The following is an 18,327-nucleotide window of genomic DNA, read 5'->3' on the forward strand; positions in this document are numbered from 1 at the left end:
GTATAATCATGGAGCTAAAAAATACGTTTAATATTAAATGCACTAACTTCTATGATAAGAGCACTTACAATATTGTAAAATACATATATTTTTGTTCTAAATGAGGTACGATAATTTTATCTTATATTCTTTATAGTCAATAAAAATGGGTATGCTGATTTGAAACTGAAAGTCAGGTTTTAGTATTTTTTGAAAATTGCATTTTCAGAACGTAAATGTAAATATATAGCAATGGAGATAGCAATTAACCTAGATTATCTAGGAATTAACTTCATTACAAAACTAGCCAATAAATACAGAGGGTGCCAAAACAAATGTACGCACATTTTAGGAAAGGAAAAAACTGTATTAAAATTGTTAATACTCAATATACCCCGATAACACAGATGAATACAGTCATGTGCATACATGTTTTTGGCACCCCCGGTATCTATTGAGTTCCTACCATGGAAAGAGTAGAGTTCTAGGCTCTGACATTACAGCTGTGAATAGAACAGACAAAACCACCCCCTTCATGCTGCTCACCACATGGTTGCATAGGGTGTCAGGCAAAGCAAGTCAAGCACAGCTCCTACTCCCCCCAAACTAACCCTCTTATGCAAAGAAAGGTTGTTGGAAAGGCCTAAATTTTATTTTTTGTTTTATTTTATAAATTTTAATAGCTAACATCCCACTCATGTATTTCAGGGGGCTTAAAGTTCTTTGTTCCAGATAAATCAAACTCCAACAGCATGATTGATGCTTTCAGTAGAATTTCCTCTGGAACTGGAGATATTTTTCGACAGCATATTCAGGTCAGAATTTTCTCAGTGTTATACTTACAGTTGGGGTCAGGAGGGGAAAGGAAGCAAGAAAAATTCGTAAGTTGTGTTCACTGCCTCATTCATCTTATTTGAATATATATTGAGCTTCTGGACATCATCAGAGCCAGGCTTTATTTTCACCTGATGTTTGTACTTCTCAGCCATAGAAGTCATTTTCTGTAATTGCTACTTCAGCTTTTCAAGGTCTATAAGCAGAGGTTGCTCCTTCCTCGTGGCTCAAAATGGGGTGGAGTGGCAGTGCACTGGGGGTAGGGCCCAGAAGAAAAATAAGAAACTGTGTATTTAGTTTTAGTCCCATAATAACTTTCCATCAATCAGAATCCATTTTACTTTTGTTTCTTCAAAACTTTCTCTGAATCTCCTTTCTCATATAAAAAGTATCAACTATTTAATTGGATTCTAAAAACTCCTAAATATCTCTACCACAATTTACTTAAATTTGCTTACAAAAGCTTTAGAGAAAGCTTATCAAGCCATTTTTTAAAGGGGCCATTTTTTAAAGGGGCCAAATTTTTATTTCTTTCTAAGTACTGTAAAAATATTTTGAACATAACCAAATTTCATCTGCTGTTTCCTCACAGATGGTAAGAGAACCTGCCAAGTTAATGGCTTCATGTGAACAATGAGCACTTGTTATTCTTAGAAAATATGTATCATGTACATTATATGTACGCAGTAAAGGCAACAACCACAATTCCATCATTAGATATGAAAAAAGGTGAATTATAAATGACAACATATATTACAGATTAGACTACAATGGGCTTTTCTGAATAATCTTTCCACCCTGTGATTTCCTCTTTAATAATATGAAATAAGAACAAATGTTTTAAAAAGTAAAAGAAAAAATTAACAAACTATTATTCATATGGCTCAAATTAGCCTTATGTTCTCAAACTTGTTTTTATTCTTTAGCCCCACTAGACTGTGGTCAGAAATTATATCTAATCCCCTACAACAGCTCAGAGGCCAGCACAGAATGTGATATAGTACCGTGTTTCCCCGAAAATAAGACCTAGCCGGACCATCAGCTCTAATGCATCTTTTGGAGCAAAAACTAATATAAGACCTGGTATCATATATTATATTATATTATATTATATTATATTATATTATATTATATTATACCCGGTCCTATATTATAGTAAAATAAGACAAGGTCTTATATTAATTTTTGCTCCAAAAGAGTAAAGAAACAGATATAATGATTACGTATACTCTAGAAAATTTCACACATATATTCTCTTGAACAGCTTGAAAGCACGGGTGAGAATGTTAAACCTCACCATCAACTGAAAAACACGGTGACTGTGGATAACAGCGTGGGCAATGACACTGCCTTTCTAGTCACATGGCAGACCAGCGGTCCCCCTGAGATTGTACTATTTGATCCTAATGGAAGAAAATACAACACAAATAATTTCATCATCAATAAAGCTTTGCGGACGGCTCGCCTCTGGATTCCAGGAACGGCTAAGGTAGGTGTCGTGAGTTTGTTCATAATGACAACATTTAGTCACGTAGGTGACTTTCAGTTGAGTCCCATAATTAAATACATTGTGTAAAGGAAATCCTATTCTGATATATTAATTTACTTTCAATTTATGAGGGCTTTTTGTGAATGTTAAAAATTTAAGGGGAACAACTAAGGTATGTTCAAAACTTTAAATAATGAATACGAAAGGCTTCTCACATGGAAATTAGTATTTATGGAGTAAACATAATTTCTTTCTGCTTACTTCCTTCTTTACAAAATCCATAAAGACACACTTATCTATACGCTTAGAAAAAAATCTAGTTAGAATTTATAATATGAATATATGCAACACGTATGTTTTTGAGCACTTACTATGTGCTGGGTCTTCTTCTAGGGGCCTTATAATAAAATGCCACGATAAGTATAAGAACAGGGTCCTCAGAGCATAAAGGAAGGATGCGCAGACGGGGGAGTTGGGAGGTGGGAAAGAGAACGCTTCCTGGAAATGAAAACATTAAAATGGAAATATGGAGGATAAAGGGCACGTAGGTGTGAATGACATTCTGGGCAGAGTGAACAGCAATAGAAAGAAAGGCTCAGAGAGAAAGAACATGGTTCTTCATTGAACTACGAGTAGTTCAATACAGATGAACTAGCGAGCAGCATGTAAAGTGGAGATGTAGGGGAAGGAAAGTGGAGGGGTGATGAGGCGGGACAGACAAACAGGAAGCCAGTCACCAAGGGCTGTGAATGGCAGAAAAGGGAATCGCAGCCTGCACACCAGAGGTAAGGGAACCGCTAAGGGTTCTGAGCGGGGCGGGGAATCGAGCGGATAGGCTCTTGCACTGAAGGGGCGCAGTCCCTCCTCAGCACCCGTGGTCCTCCCTCCCCAGAGCATTGCTGACACCCTCTGCTCAGCCTCCCGGACTCTGCGCCAGCGTCCTTCCCATCCACTGCTCGCCTGTCAGGCGATCCTTCTGAAGCACAAATGGAGCAAACCTGTCTCCCATTCAAAATTCTTTGGTGGTCTCAGGATACAACTCATGTGGTTACTCTTCTATACCAAGCCCTTCATGTTCTGGCTTCTGCCCACGCTTATGTTTAACCCTTCTCCCAAACACCCCATGCTTAACCTACTTAACTTTTCTCCAAAGTCATTGTGTTCTTTTCACACATGTGCACAAGAGCCAGGAACACTTTATCTATTTCTTGCTGCCTTTGCCCAACCCCTTAGCCTGAATTAGATGCCCTGTATGAAAACATTTATTATATGCCCAAGACAAGTTTCTGATGTGGGTTCCTGCCATGTATCTATTACTAAGGTTATGATTACAATAATTAATTAATTAATTAAAATAATCTTGATGCCTGAACTGTGACTTCACTGGAAAATGGTAAAGCATATGAACCCCAGCTCAGAAGGCTGGGTAAGGTGTGGTGGTATCTTAACTTTCCATACTAAGTCCCACCTTAACCCTTTGTTTTCTCCCTTCTTCCTCTTACTCGATTGTGTTCCTCCTGCTACTTCCAGGATTTTAGAAGGAACAGCAGCAAGAATAAGGGAAAAAGGAGTATATATGTACAGTTTAATCAAAAGAACAAATTTCTACTACATTGTCGTTTAAGCTTGTTTTCTTTCAGATATTCTTTTGCAGATTTCCCCCAGGCAGCCTAGACAGGCAAAAGTGAATGGCACTTCACAATATCTCTATAAATTACTCAACATAGACATGGTGGAATCCTGACCTATTAAAAAAATAGTGTTCCCTTTCTTGGCCCCTAATAGTGTATGTGTGCTTTGTTGCTTGGTATTTCTGGGCATTGGTGGGGGTGGGGTGGAGGGAAGGAAAAATACTGTTGCCTTTTAGTCCAGTTTATCCACATAAATCATAATTGTCCACTGAATTTGCTATAAATTTCTTCGTTATATGAAAGGAATACAAATGTTGTACCTCCTTTTCGGTGAAGGGGCTCAGATTAATATTTGCAAAGTACTTTGAAGCTCTGAAACACTGTTTGCATTATCGTCTAAAATGAGACTCAAGATATGCCTTTCCCCACAGAGAAATTCCAGGTATAATTCCCTAGAGAGGCACCTAACAATATAAGTAGGCTGTGCTATGAATTTACTAATCACTTAACCAATTATTGCTATTCCTGACATTCTTTTGTAGTATTCTAGAAAATGCAACATCAACAGAACAGGAACAAAAAAACCCTACGAGCTTAGATTTAGCTTTAAAATGAAGCGTTGACCTTTTTCTTCACACTTGACAGAACAAAAAGCCTCTGTTTTGCAGCCCGGGCTCTGGACTTACACACTGAACAATACCCACCATTCTCTGCAAGCCCTGAAAGTGACAGTGATCTCGTGTGCCTCCCGCTCAGACGTGCCTCCTGCTACTGTGGAAGCTTTTGTGCAAGGAGGCAGCACCCATTTTCCCCATCCCATGATGATCTTTGCAAATGTGAGAAAGGGGTTCTCTCCCATTCTCAATGCCACTGTAACTGCTACGATTGAGCCAGAGACAGAAGATCCTGTTACGCTGAAACTTTTTGATGATGGAGCAGGTAACGGAGAATGTGATGTCATTTTTCATGTTCTCAAGAGCTGTTGTGATGCGGCAGTATCGATATTAAGCTTATCTTTTAAATTCTTTCAAAACAAGTTTTTTTCCTCATCCAATCTTATGAGATTCTCAAATGCTCATGGAATCACAGACATGCTAAGTAGTTATGGGTTGCATCTGCACAAGGTAAGAAAATATGAACTTGGGGAAAGAGTCTCCATGAGACTCCTCCGAGGGGCTGTTTGTGAGCAAAATGGTGAGAGGAAGTTGTTTGACACCTGGGTCTTGGTTTCAAGCCAGTGACACTTGTCCAGTGACACTGGCCACACTCACTCAGTAAGGTCACACTGGAACAAGTCCTTGTGACATGCCCATATTCCACTAAGATTTACCAGCTTTACTAGTCACTAAAATAATTAGATCGAACAATTAAAGTAGCAAATGAAAAACCAAAAATGGGGATGCAATGACAGTAAATGCATTTTTTCTCCTTGAACCCGCCTGTGAAAATTGGAAATTGAACTTGTGACCTATGAGTAGACCGTAGACTATTCTTTTGCCAAGTAGCTGTGTTGATCAGAGGGCATGGGCATAGCCAGTGCCTTTCACATATGTGATTTGGTCACAAGAAGATCAAATCATCAAGAGTAGTGGAATTGGGATAGAGAGTTTCCTACCACTGGGAAAATAAAGCAAAACAGAACAAAACCCTACTTCAAAGTACTCATTTTGCACATAGAGAGCTCAGAACTTCCTAATCATACGTCACAGATAGCACAGAATCAAGCTTGGCAAAGAACAGCACCTGGGCTCTTTCTGACCAACCTTTTTAACTTTTAAAAACAAATTCCTTAGTTGTTTTATCTTTCCTGCTGTGTTTTTTTTCCTACACTAAATTCTCAGAATGACAATGGACCTCAACCCCGGCATTAGCAGCCCCATGTGTTTGATCTACTAATAAAATCATATTCCTTCCCTCTGTTGTTTCAAAGACAAATTTTTTCGAGAGTCTTAGGTTTGGCAACCTATGACTATCTTGCCATGGCAATCTTGTATGATATTTATGAAACAAAGGTTTATTTAAAAGATTTTAGTTCCAGTCCACCTCAGCAGGATACCAAAGAAGGCCCCTTGTTTTGTCTATTGGGATGGGTCCAAATGAACTTCTCATATTCTGATTGCTTCTCCATGGCCACACCTTTCATTTTTTTGTACATAGTCCAGAAATGCACTTTGCAGAATGTTCCTCCTTTGCCCCAGCCTGTGGGCAGGCCTACAGGAGAGCAGATACAACTATCTTAGGAAAGATCACTTGAATAGGCTCAACAGGCTTTTATATTTATTCCCTGGATTGATTTTATTTATTTGATGTCTAAATTTATACCCTAATGAAAAACAAATAATGAAAAGATTGTTTAGGCATCAAAGTGTAAATTTAGATTTTCCCCCCAATACTTAGCACGCATGTATTGTCTAACACTTATTTTTATATTTGAAGAAATACTTACCTGCTAAATAAAACTAAGGAACAACAATAAAATTTATACATGTGAAATGCTTTGTAATTTAAAATACACTTTCTCCTACACGTTTGCTAATCATCACAACAAACCTGTGAGATGTTATCCCCATTTTATAGATGAGAAAACTTAGGCTCAGAGAGATCGTTTTACAGCTAAGTGGCAGATCCAGACCTTAAAACCAAGTCCCCTGACACTCAAGCCAGGGTTCTTTGTCATATCTTTCCGATTCAGTGATTAAAAGAGGTGGCGGTGGTAATTGTGGCATAAGGAGATTTTTCTTTACCATATCTCAACAGAGATAGATCTTATGAATCATTAAGCTACTAAAAACCAAGACTTGATTTCTTTCCAGTACATGAAAACAATTTCTAAATCTACTCTGATCATAAGTTCCTTAGCACTTTTTATTTTAATTAAATCTAGTCCCTTTTCTCATGTTAAGGAGCAGCCCTGCCTCTGCAGTGGGGACTCCAGAGCATTTACTTTAGTGACGAAAAGATGCTAGAGAACAGGGCTGGACGAGCAGTATGTGAACGGAGTTGATTCCAGAACAGGACAAGCTGCCTGCCCCATGTGGCCATCTGCACTTCAACAGTGCATGTGATCTGCACTTGGGCTAAGCTGTACCTCCCTGAGGCCTAGGAATCTAGGCCTTCCTGCCATTCAGGCATGGACTTGGTTTGGAACTGAACTGCTCTCTAAGGTTCAATACAAAAAGAAAGAAGTCGAACAGTGGCCAAGCTTTAACAATGCCTTCTGAAGCAAGGCACAGTAGATGGAACCAAAGGCCGTCCACCTCCAAGTCACTGAGCCCCTTCTAAGCTAGAATAACGGTTCCATGTACCCTTGGAGGAAATTAAATGATTTCACACTTCACACTATCTTATCAACTACCAAAGATTTTTTTTTTTTCCAATCAGGAGTTTTTTGGGTTTTGAATCAGGGCTTCTGGCTACTCATACACCCCTGGAAATTATGTGAAAATATGTATATATGCACATATATTTATTTCCTAGGGACAGAATAGCTTTTATCTTAAAAGGATCTATGACTATAAACAAGCTTAAGAATGTTCTTGGTTTCTATGAGAAACTACTATTATTTTCAGTGATAGAAAGGAGAGCTCTAAAGGTGATTGTTAAATGCTTTCTTAGCACTGAAGTAGGTACAACTCATTCACCATTACAAAATAATTTTTCATAGGTTAAGGAGCCATAGGGAGAAATTATGGAGCCACTGGATTTTTAATCACCTGATAATATCAAAAATTGTGATGACCATGACAGCATATGCTAAAATGCTAAAAGGGGAGTGAATCGTGTTTTTTAATGATTTAATTAAATATTAGTAGTCAACTGTGATGACAAGTATTGACATTAAGTTTTTTTATATATATATACAGGTGCTGACGTTATAAAAAATGATGGAATTTACTCGAGGTATTTTTTCTCCTTTGCTGTAAATGGTAGATATAGCTTGAAAGTGCATGTCAATCATTCTCCCAGCGTAAGCGCCTTAGCCCACTATATTCCAGGGAGTCATGCTATGTACATACCAGGTTACATAGCAAATGGTAAGAGTCATTAGCACTGTTATCTGAATAACATCATTCAATGTATATATATCACTGATGAGTGTGTGTGTGTGTGTTTGAGAGAGAGGGGAAGAGAGAAGTGAAAGAGATGGAACTTCAAACTTCTTTCTACTTAAGTCAATGCATAATTTGTTGACTATCTCTTCAGTCCTTAAAACTTCATGGTTGCAGATAACAGAAAGACTATAGGTAATTCCTACAGATTTCTCCTACCTTCATTTCAGTAATCATTTTGACCTCTTTCTTGTGACTATTCTATCAGAATTACTAACAGATAAAGAGCTTTATTGAATTTTTCCAGTTCTAGCTCCTGCATTTCCTCTACAGAGATTTAGGCAAGAGAAAGGGGGAAATAGTGGTTAGCAGTTAAAAGAAGGAAGCAAATAGCCCAAACAATCCACACAGGAAATGAGTTCCTAAAAAAATATGAGGTTGGATATTACAGAGAACTGAGTGCTTCCTGAAGATGTTCTGTCTTCTTTCAAGATAAAAGTGCCAGATAAATAGAAGACACATCTTTTAAACACCATTATTATAGTTCCAGATTGGAAGCAGTGGTTCAAGTATAACAGACAAGCAGAAATAATGCTACAGTCTTTTAAATCATCTTATGGCTTTTAAAAACATTTCTAAGCATTCTTATTTGCAAAACTGCCGAATCTTCATACTTTTCATGTATTTTAGTAACTACAACTAGTGATTTTGTATCTAGATATAATACTTCATGCCTAAATAGATAATCCCTCTTTCATTTATACATCAAACATTTTTGAAAGCCTACTAGGTGTCAGGCTTAGTCCTAGGAACTTGGGATACCAGGCAGAATAAGGTTCAATTCCACTCGAGGAGTTTGCAGGCTACTGACTGGTCTAAGCATCTTTTCAAAACCTGTGAATTTGAAGGATGAAAATATCAGCATCTAGTATGCACTGAGGTTAGAAAAGTAATCTGTGTACTTCATACAGGTCCTTAATAGCACAGAAAGGAAAAGTCAGATTTCCCTAGGTATGCCTACTATACATAACATTTCCTTTATCAGCTCACGTGATGGCCTTGAGCACACATTTCATTGAAAAATGGGAGCGGCTCTATTTCCAAAACATCAAATCTCCAGGCACAGCATTATTTACTCTTTTTCTCTCCTCCTCAAAGGCCAGTGTCTCCATTGGATTTGCTCTGGATACCATCCAGCCTGCTCATCCAAGGGTCTTGAGGGCTCTGCCTTATATGTTCCTGTGCTTACTGATCCTTCTGGGCAGCATTCAAGCATGATTTATTACTTCCCATATTAAAATATTTTTTGTTGGCCCCCCTTCATCTACTGTCCACTTTTCTAGTCCCTGTCATCTGGTTCCTTGAAATGTATCCAAACCTGCTGACTGTATTTTCTCACTTCCGATTTACTACTCTGTTCACTGCAATCTGACTTCCATCCGAATCACTCCACAGGAATAGCCCTGGCCATAGTCACCAGTGACCTCCCCGAGGTAAAATCCAAAGGACACATTTCAGTCCTCATTTTACCTTAGCAGTATCTGACACAGCAGATTGATTTCTTCTCTGTAATTTCCTGGTTTCCATATCACGCTCTCCTGATCACCTCTGATGCTCTGAAACTTTTTTTGTCAGTCTCTTTTTCCAGCTCCTTTTTTTCTGTTGTTGCCAATTCTCAGAGCTCATTCCTAACCTTCTCACGCGACCGTTTGGAGCCACACTGCCTGGGTGGGAAACCTAGTTCCTCCATTTACTAGCTGTGTGACTTTGGGCAAGTTTCTTAGTTTCTTGTGTACTTCAGTTTCCTCATCTGTAAAAATAGGGGTAATAATTGTACCTTCCTCAAAGCACTACTGGGAAAATTAAATACCTAATACACTTAAGATATTTAGAAAAGTGCCTGGCACATAGTGAGCCAGGCAATCAATAAATGTAATTTATCATTATAGTTGAAATTCTCATTGGTTAATCTCATTAATCCATGACCTTAATAATATATCTGTATGACTATAACTTTCAAATGTATAACTTTGAAATTATTAAATCCAGGTAAAACCCACTTTTGAGATTAAATCAATACCTATCTCCTTGACATCTTCAAGTAGATGTTTTACACGAATCACAAACTTCGTAACTTACGTTTTTAGTATCTTCCACTTTAGCCTGCTTCTCCTCCCAAGTTGCTTATTTTAAAAAGCTGGGAGCTATTTTGTTGTTGTTGTTGTTGTTCATCAATTTTCTCTCCTGTGCTAGTCCATATTCAAATCTACCACCAGCATTTGCTGATTTTATCTCCAAAATACATCTCAAACTGCCTAATACTTGCCTCCTTTCCAACTGCTATCACCCAGGCCAAGCTCCCATCTTTTCTCATCTGGAGAGTTGCAACGGTTGTATCAGTGGCCTCGTCTTGAGGTCTGAATCCATTCTCCACCGAGAGCAGCCAGAGTGGCCTGTTAGAGAGCAAATGTGATCCCATCACTGCCCTCCTTCTGACAGAACGGAAGATTACGCTCTGATACCACTACAAGGGCCCACGAGGTCCTGCATGAACTTCTCTCCTGTCTTAGCTCAAACTACTCTCCTTGCTCTAATTAAGTTTTACTAACTTGCAAAGCTCTTCTGCACCTCAGTGTTTTTACACAACCTCTTCCCTCTGCCTGGGATATTCTCACCTCTACTCTTTACCTAACTGATTCCTACTCAAAGTTTAGGAAACTGTTAAATGTAACTTCCATGGTAACACCCTAAATTATGTACCTATGTTATTTTCTTTCATAGCTTCCTGCCTTTTTTCCTTCTGTTTATCACAACTTGTAGATGTAAGTTTATTAATGCGACTGTCAATTCTATAAGGCGTACTGCTTTGTCCGTGATTACTGGAGCAGCATATGCCTCCAAAATACTTATTGAATGAATGGATGGATGGATGAATGAATGAACTGTTGAATCAATAAACTGTTATTCTTAAGATGTAGTAAAGAAAAAATGGTTTTACTATATCTCTCAATAATTTGTTAAAAAACAAGCTATTCAGGAAATTGTAATTTGTTGTTTTGGCGATTCTTTTCTTTGGTGTCCCAGGTAACATTCAAATGAATGCCCCCAGAAAGCCAATGGGCAGGAATGAGGAGGAGCAAAAGTGGGGCTTTAGCCGAATCAGCTCAGGGGGTTCCTTTTCCGTGCTGGGAGTTCCAGCTGGCCCCCATCCTGATGTGTTTCCACCATCCAAAATTATTGACCTGGAAGCTGTAAAAGTGGAAGAGGAGGTGACTTTATCTTGGACAGCACCTGGAGAAGACTTTGACCAGGGCCGGGGTAGGTTTCTTGGTTTCATTACCTATTTTTCTACAAGGCAGCATTTCTAATAACTATCCCAGGGGTTCACTGAAGAAAAATAGCTTTGCAATGTAGAGCTAACAAAGCTTCACAGGGTTGTCATGAAAAGCTTTGAGCTGCTGATAAGACTTTATATCATGGAGTCTATGAATGAGAGCGTCTCAGCTCCCCCAGGGTTGAAGAGGCCCTGGTAACCTGACCAGCACTAGTCAAACAGAAATCTTGATTGGAAACAGAAATACCACATGGAATGGGGATCTTACCAATAGAAATGAACTCTGCATTACAGAGCATGGACTTCCAAATATGGGAGGGGATTCGTTTTCTGAAGATTGGATAGTGAATATTTATTTATTCATATTTATAATTCAAGTTTAAGGAAATAATTTTCATAAGTCATGTAAAACTTGGCTCATTTTCCTCTCCCATTTCTGGCCATCATTTTTGTCAGGGAGGCTGGGACCAGTTTCCTTATTCGGGGCTTTCTTACCCTTGCTTGGGTGAACATTGATGAAGTTCCTCCTTAACCTTCCAGCTTCAGGCTTCCCCGTACCTTCTATCTTGATCCCCATAGCTATTCAATAGAATAACTCTTCTCAAACAATAACCTTTCCAACATCTTTGCCATCACCAAAACATGGTTATCATTGATTACACATTAAACGTTTTATTTCCTGATGCCTCTGATTGAGAATCCTATAGGAAACAACCTTCTCTATCGAGAGTTGATTTTTTTTCAATATCCATCAATATAGAGACCACCTTGGGCCTTTACCAGTCTTGCTTCTTTCCAACGTGGGGCATCTTTATTTGGCTCACAATTCTCTCTTTGTTCTCTACATTGTTGGAAGGGATCTCCGTTACAAATAATTCTGTGCTGCCAAGAAACAATTTTGAAGCTTTGTCCTCCAATTCCTTTATCAAAATCTCTCTTCTTGCCAGAGAAGTGAAATACTTTACATTCCAAATTAAGAATTCTCCTAATTTAAAGGTTGTAGACGTGAAACAATTAAAACTGGGATGGATATGTCACTTGTATAATGGAAACAGCTGTGACTTAAACATCAGGAAAATAATCGTTCCCACTCTAGCTTTAAGTTCAGCTGTTTGATCTTTGGCAGATTGCTTAAATTCCACTGGCCTCAGTTTTCCTACATGAAAAACAGGACAAAAACTATGTACTTCATAAGATATTGTATAGAAGAAATAAGATGACATATATGAAATCAGAAAGGGAAGAGAAAGTGTCCCTAGTAAGTTTCCTGAGCTACTGGTTTGCATCTCCAGAGACTTTTCTAGCTTCCTGTTTAGAGTAAGGAGCCACACACACTCCCATCTCTATTTGAAGGTAAGGGTTGTGCCTGAAATCTAGTACTTTCCCTTTTTCCTCACTGCCTCAGAAGCATAGCAGTGTATTAAAGAGACAAACAGAAGCTCAGACTCCCATTACTACCAGAAAGCATTTTTTTCAAGAGTCCCAATAGTTTCAACTACGCCAACAACTAGAGTAGAAACAAAGCAAATGTGTGGAATTAGTGGTTATTAATGGCTTGAAAAGAATAAATGTAACCAAACAGGTTTAGCACAGAACTGATATCATAAAGGACATTAGAAAGGAATAGAGAGACCTTCCCTCTAACAGAGAGACCTCACTGATGAGCAGGATGATTGACGCAGATCAAGCTTGTTATAATGTTAAAACCTCAGACCACAAAAGATATATGGGGGGGATGGTGGATGTGTTTTAATTTGCTGAGATTACTCACCCATAACTGATTTGATGACTCAGCAATGGTAACATTGGACAGCTAGCTATGAGTAGACCAACTAACAAGAAGGTACCTGTTTAACTCATAAACGTGTGCTTTCATGGACTCTTTTCCCCCCACAAATTGTTGTCTAGGAAGGTGTTATCTTCATCTCAATGGCCAGAGTTAAAAACAATGGGGGTATGTCTCTACACTTACAATTATTAAAAATGTGACTATGTATTCTTAAAGTCCTTGTTAGCAATATATGAACATTGCACATATGCATACACAGATCAGTATACATCCAGGTACTAACTATTCACCATATACAATATCCTAGAAAAGATGAGCAATTGCATGGGATAAAGAAAACATTACCAGATCACCGTTATGTTTGGGAACATAAAGTTAACCCTTGAGCGAGACAGGTTTGAACTGTGTGGTCCACTTATACACAGATGTTTTTTTCAATAAACATAGTTGGCCCTTCATATCCGCATTTTGCATCCCAGATTCAACCAACCATAGATCAAAACCAGTATTTTCACATTCCTATTCGAGGTGTCCTAACTTCAGATTCCCAACTGCTGATTGCAAATACGGTTTTCCATCTGTGGTTGGTTGAAACCGGGACTGTGAAGGGCCAACTATAGTTAAGTTTGGGGGGAATCAACAGTGATACGTGGATTTTCTCCTGTGCCGAGTCAGTGCCCCCAACCCCTGCATCCTTCAAGAGTCACATGTACATAGACTAGGCATTATGGAAATGGGTGACTTCCTTGGGTTTTCATTAAAAGTCTGGGGTAAAATAATTGCTAAATCTGAGTACCAAGCTTGATCTGTATGTCTGCTATAAAGTTAATTTCCTTTGTGTTTTCTCCAGAAACTAAAGTGAAAATATATTATTTACTAGTCAACTATATGCCCAGCACAGTACTAAACATTACACAAATGTAATTTAAGATGGTCATTGCACTCCAAGAACACACAATCCTGTACTGAGAGAAAAAAGGCACAAAATGGTCAAAAAGCCATTTTACATAGAACACAGTATCATTTTTATGATTCAGGCTTTGGGAGCCACAGGTATTCAAAGGAGGTGGAGGCCAGTGTGGGTGGGGGCAGAAGAGAGGACAGGGGCGTGGGCAGAGCCTTTGGAGGGGGCCAGACCACAAAAAGCACCACTCTTAGACCTTCTTCCCTGCTTGGGCGATCTTCCCTACCTGCCTAACACCCTCACTTTTGCACTGCTTCCTCGGACATCTCCATCGTGTTCTTACACAGCCATAGTTCCAAATATTATCCTTGAAATTTCTTTCCTTCCTGAATATTACATTATATCATATATCATATTATATTATACACACATTAAATGGATATGTCAGTGGATCTCAAAAATCATTGAGATTATTTTTATTTTTTATTTTTTTTTTCTGAGTGCCCTCAGTTTAGATGATTTTCACAAAACTGTTTTAAAGTTTACTTTTTTTTTTTAATTTATTGGGGTGACAATTGTTAGTAAAATTACATAGATTTCAGGTGTGCAATTCTGTATCACATCATCCATAAATCACACTGTGTGTTCACCACCCAGAGTCAGCTTCTGTTGTGTCCAATCTGCTCTTAATCCTCTCAAATGAATTTTTCATCATAGTTTTTTATTTTTTTCAATTCTAGGATTTCCATTTCTTCTTTTAAAAGTTTCCACACCTCTCCTCAAATGTTGCATCTCTTCATTCACTATATCCAACTTTTCCTGTAGAACCTATAACACATCCATCATGGTTGTTTTAAAGTCCTTGTCTTTTAATTAAAAATCTCAGTCACTTGTGACTGTTATATTTGCTGATATTTTTCATGACCATACATCACATTTTCTGTTTCTTTACATGGCTAGTGATTGTTTCTATTATATATTGGACATATGGTAGCAAATTATAGAATCTATTATAGAATCTATTATAGGTCCCCGAAGAGTTTTAAAATTTTTCTAATAGATACCTTAGATCACCTTGAATTTGAGGAGGCTGGATTTTACTTTTGGCTAGAGTTTGTCTATTTCAGTTTTGCTCTTAATTCTAGGGAATATCCCTTAATTCTGGGACACAATCTTTTTCCTAAGATGTGGATTTTCTAGTGTTTCAATGGACATCTTAAGGTATTTATCAACCTCCTCTTGGCAAGATTCATACTCCAAAATCTATCTCTCCCCTGTGGAGGGCATTAGCATAAAACTGTTCAGTTTTTAGCCATGTAGCTGTTGTTTTTCCCTTGAACCCAATGTTTCACCCAAACATGCATAACTCAGAGGTCTTCAAATGATTTGAGAGAAGTTAATACACATATTTTGGGCCTGTCTCTCACCGGCTCCTTCCACTTTCAACCACTGTGGGAAACCCACAGAAATCAGAAGTTCTCTGACTTTTCAGATCAATAAGATAGTAGGTTTTTGTATCAGTGCCAGCTATGTGTACTGGAGTGGTAAGTGCCCTCAGAAGAAAAGCTATATAAATATAAATCATTCCCAGTCTGGTTCCCTTCTTGTAAGGGTTGTATCTCCTCTGGTTTCTGTCTATTTTTTATTTGAGTCCAGTGCTTCAATAGTTTTTTGGGTTTTTTGTTTGTCCTTCCTTCCTTCCTTCCTTCCTTCCCTCCCTCCCTCCCTCCCTCCCTCCCTCCCTCCCTCCCTCCTTCCTTCCTTCCTTTCTTTCTTCAGCGTTTATACATGTTGTCTGCTGGAAAGTTAGTTCAATAGAAGCCACTCAGTTATTACCAGAACTAAACTTTGCTTTGATATAAGTTACAAATATTTTTGCCACTTAACATTTATGTTTATATTTTGCTGAGGAGGTTTTGTTCCCATGTAGAAGTTTTATAAATTTATCAATTTTTTGTTATGGCTTCTGAATTTTGAGTCTTAATTAGAAGAACCTTTCCCATTTTGAGATTATACTGGAATTCATTTATTGTCTCCTACTAAATACTTAATATTTTTATTTTTTACATTAAACTTTTCGACCACTTCGGAGTTTATCCTTTTAACCTAAATGTCAAAACACCATTATCAAGAAATTTGTATTTTCCTCTATTAGTTTGAATTCAATCCCTATTACATACTAAATTCCTAAATGAATTTTCGCCTATTTTTTGACATGTCTATTCATGTACTAGTACTACTGTTTTTTAGTTATTAAAGCATTACAGTGTTTTTATATCTGATAGAGTGAGTCTGTCTACAATGCTATTTTGTAGATTTTATATGGGCAATATTAATTATTTATTTACCATTTAAACTTTACAATAAGCTTGTTAAAATAGAAACTAGAGGCACTTTTAATAGAATCAGATAAAATTAACAAAATAAGGGGGAAACAGCTTTACTATGCTGAATTTTATTCTTCAAAAAAACATAAAGTCTTTCTTTTTGCTTAGGTTTTAATATGAGTTCTTACACAGTGTTATTAAAGTTTTGTTCATGTGCATATTTCTCGTTAGGTTTATTCCTAGATATTTTTTGTTGCTATTCTTATTATAATAAATTAGAAAACTTACTCAAAGTGACTTAACCTTCCCATTTATATATATATTTTTTATTTCAGCTAACAGCTATGAAATCAGAATAAGTAAAAATCTACAGAATATTCAAAAGGACTTTAACAGTGCCATTTTAGTGAATACATCACAGCTAAATCCTCAACAAGCTGGCACCAAGGAGACATTTACATTCTCACCAAAGCTTTTCATAAACGGACGTGAACATCAACCTGATGCAGAGACACAGGAAAGCCACAGAATTTATGTGGCAATACGAGCCATGGATAAGAACTCCTTAAAATCTGCAGTATCAAACATTGCCCAGGCATCGCTGTTGATTCCCCATAATTCTGCGCCTGTGTTTGCCAGAGATTATGTTATATTGAAAGGAGTTTTAACAGCAATGGGTTTGATAGGAATGATTTGCCTCATTATAGTTGTAACACATTGTATTTTAAACAGGAAAAAGAGAAGACAGAAAACAGAATGGAACAAAATTACTATGAATAAAAGCAGAGAGCACCTTCCTCCTTAGATACAATACCCATACCCTGTGCACTTTACAAAAACATACCAATAAACACAAATTAACATCAAAACTGTTAAAAATGCTTTGAATTTTTGCAAATCAGATTTTTACATGGTAAAAAGACAAAAATTCTTTTGTAACACTCATTTTGGGGGGAAAGTAGGAAACCCTTAAGCTCAGGCTATGAACAAAATAATAAAAATTATTCTCCAGAGTAATGTCTTTAAAGGCAAAAAAGGCAAGGTCAAAGTTGAATCAAAGAGTCAAGAAAAGTTTGTTTAATGCAGGGCAAAAATAGTCCCAAGGAGAGAAAAGGAGGTTATGTCTCAATGATATACCGTGTTTCCCCCAAAACAAGACCTAGCCGGACATTAAGCTCTAATGCGACTTGTGGAGCAAAAATTAATATAAGACCCGGTCTTATATTATATTATGTTATATAAGACCTGGTGTTATGTTATGTATGTTATGTTATGTTATGTTATGTTATGTTATGTTATGTTATGTTATAACACCCGGTCTTGTATTATAGTAAAATAAGACCGGATCTTATATTAATTTTTGCTCCAAAAGACACATTAGAACTGATTGTTCATCTAGGTCTTATTTTCGGGAAAACATGACAGTATAACTGTCCATCTGAAGCAATTGTTCAGTTATTTTGATTAAGTTTTCATTCTCCTTATATGTTCAGAATGCTTGTTTATGACTAAAGATCAAGCTGCATTTTATATATGAAGCCCCTATTTAAAATTCTTTACCTCTAGCTGTTTTGTTAAAGATACTACAGATCAAAGCCCACTGCTATTGCTCAAAGAGATCTTTGTTCACTGTAAAAGTTAACCTTAAAACTCAAGTATTATCCTTGTCCCCTGACGCAAGTTTTGTAACAGAGGTCTATTGAATTTATTATTTATAAGTTTCTACTTTCATCAAAGCAGTTTTCCAAGTTATTGTCTTGGGTGTTATTCAGTGAAATGGTTATAGCTCTCATAAGGCGGTAAGAATGAAAGACATAGTTCTAAACTTATTTTATTAATCATACATATATAGGCTATATAGTTTCATTCAATTTCAACCAAAGAAGAGGTCATGGGGTAGAGAGTGACTTTGGGAAATGATTAATTGATTCTGTTTTTGTTTAAATAAAACTCTAGGACTCCTTTCTCAATCAAGGATTATTTACCTACAG

The 18,327-nt window shown here is 37.4% G+C and overlaps 1 protein-coding gene across 1 annotated transcript in view; it reads left to right on the top strand.

The window, feature by feature from the left end:
* CLCA2 (chloride channel accessory 2) overlaps positions 1 to 17,509 on the top strand; it is a 39,886-nt gene extending 22,377 nt beyond the window's left edge. Inside the window, 7 exon segments of the mRNA XM_033114308.1 lie at positions 688 to 794; positions 2,078 to 2,302; positions 4,602 to 4,872; positions 7,797 to 7,967; positions 11,067 to 11,300; positions 16,672 to 17,077; positions 17,079 to 17,509. Of these exon segments, the coding sequence (XP_032970199.1) occupies positions 688 to 794; positions 2,078 to 2,302; positions 4,602 to 4,872; positions 7,797 to 7,967; positions 11,067 to 11,300; positions 16,672 to 17,077; positions 17,079 to 17,112 (1,448 nt within the window). The 3' untranslated portion in view covers positions 17,113 to 17,509.
* Positions 17,510 to 18,327: the final 818 nt, after the last annotated feature.

The sequence above is a fragment of the Rhinolophus ferrumequinum genome, chromosome 9 (genome assembly GCF_004115265.2).
Source record: "Rhinolophus ferrumequinum isolate MPI-CBG mRhiFer1 chromosome 9, mRhiFer1_v1.p, whole genome shotgun sequence".
In the NCBI taxonomy this organism is placed as follows: Eukaryota; Metazoa; Chordata; class Mammalia; order Chiroptera; family Rhinolophidae; genus Rhinolophus; species Rhinolophus ferrumequinum.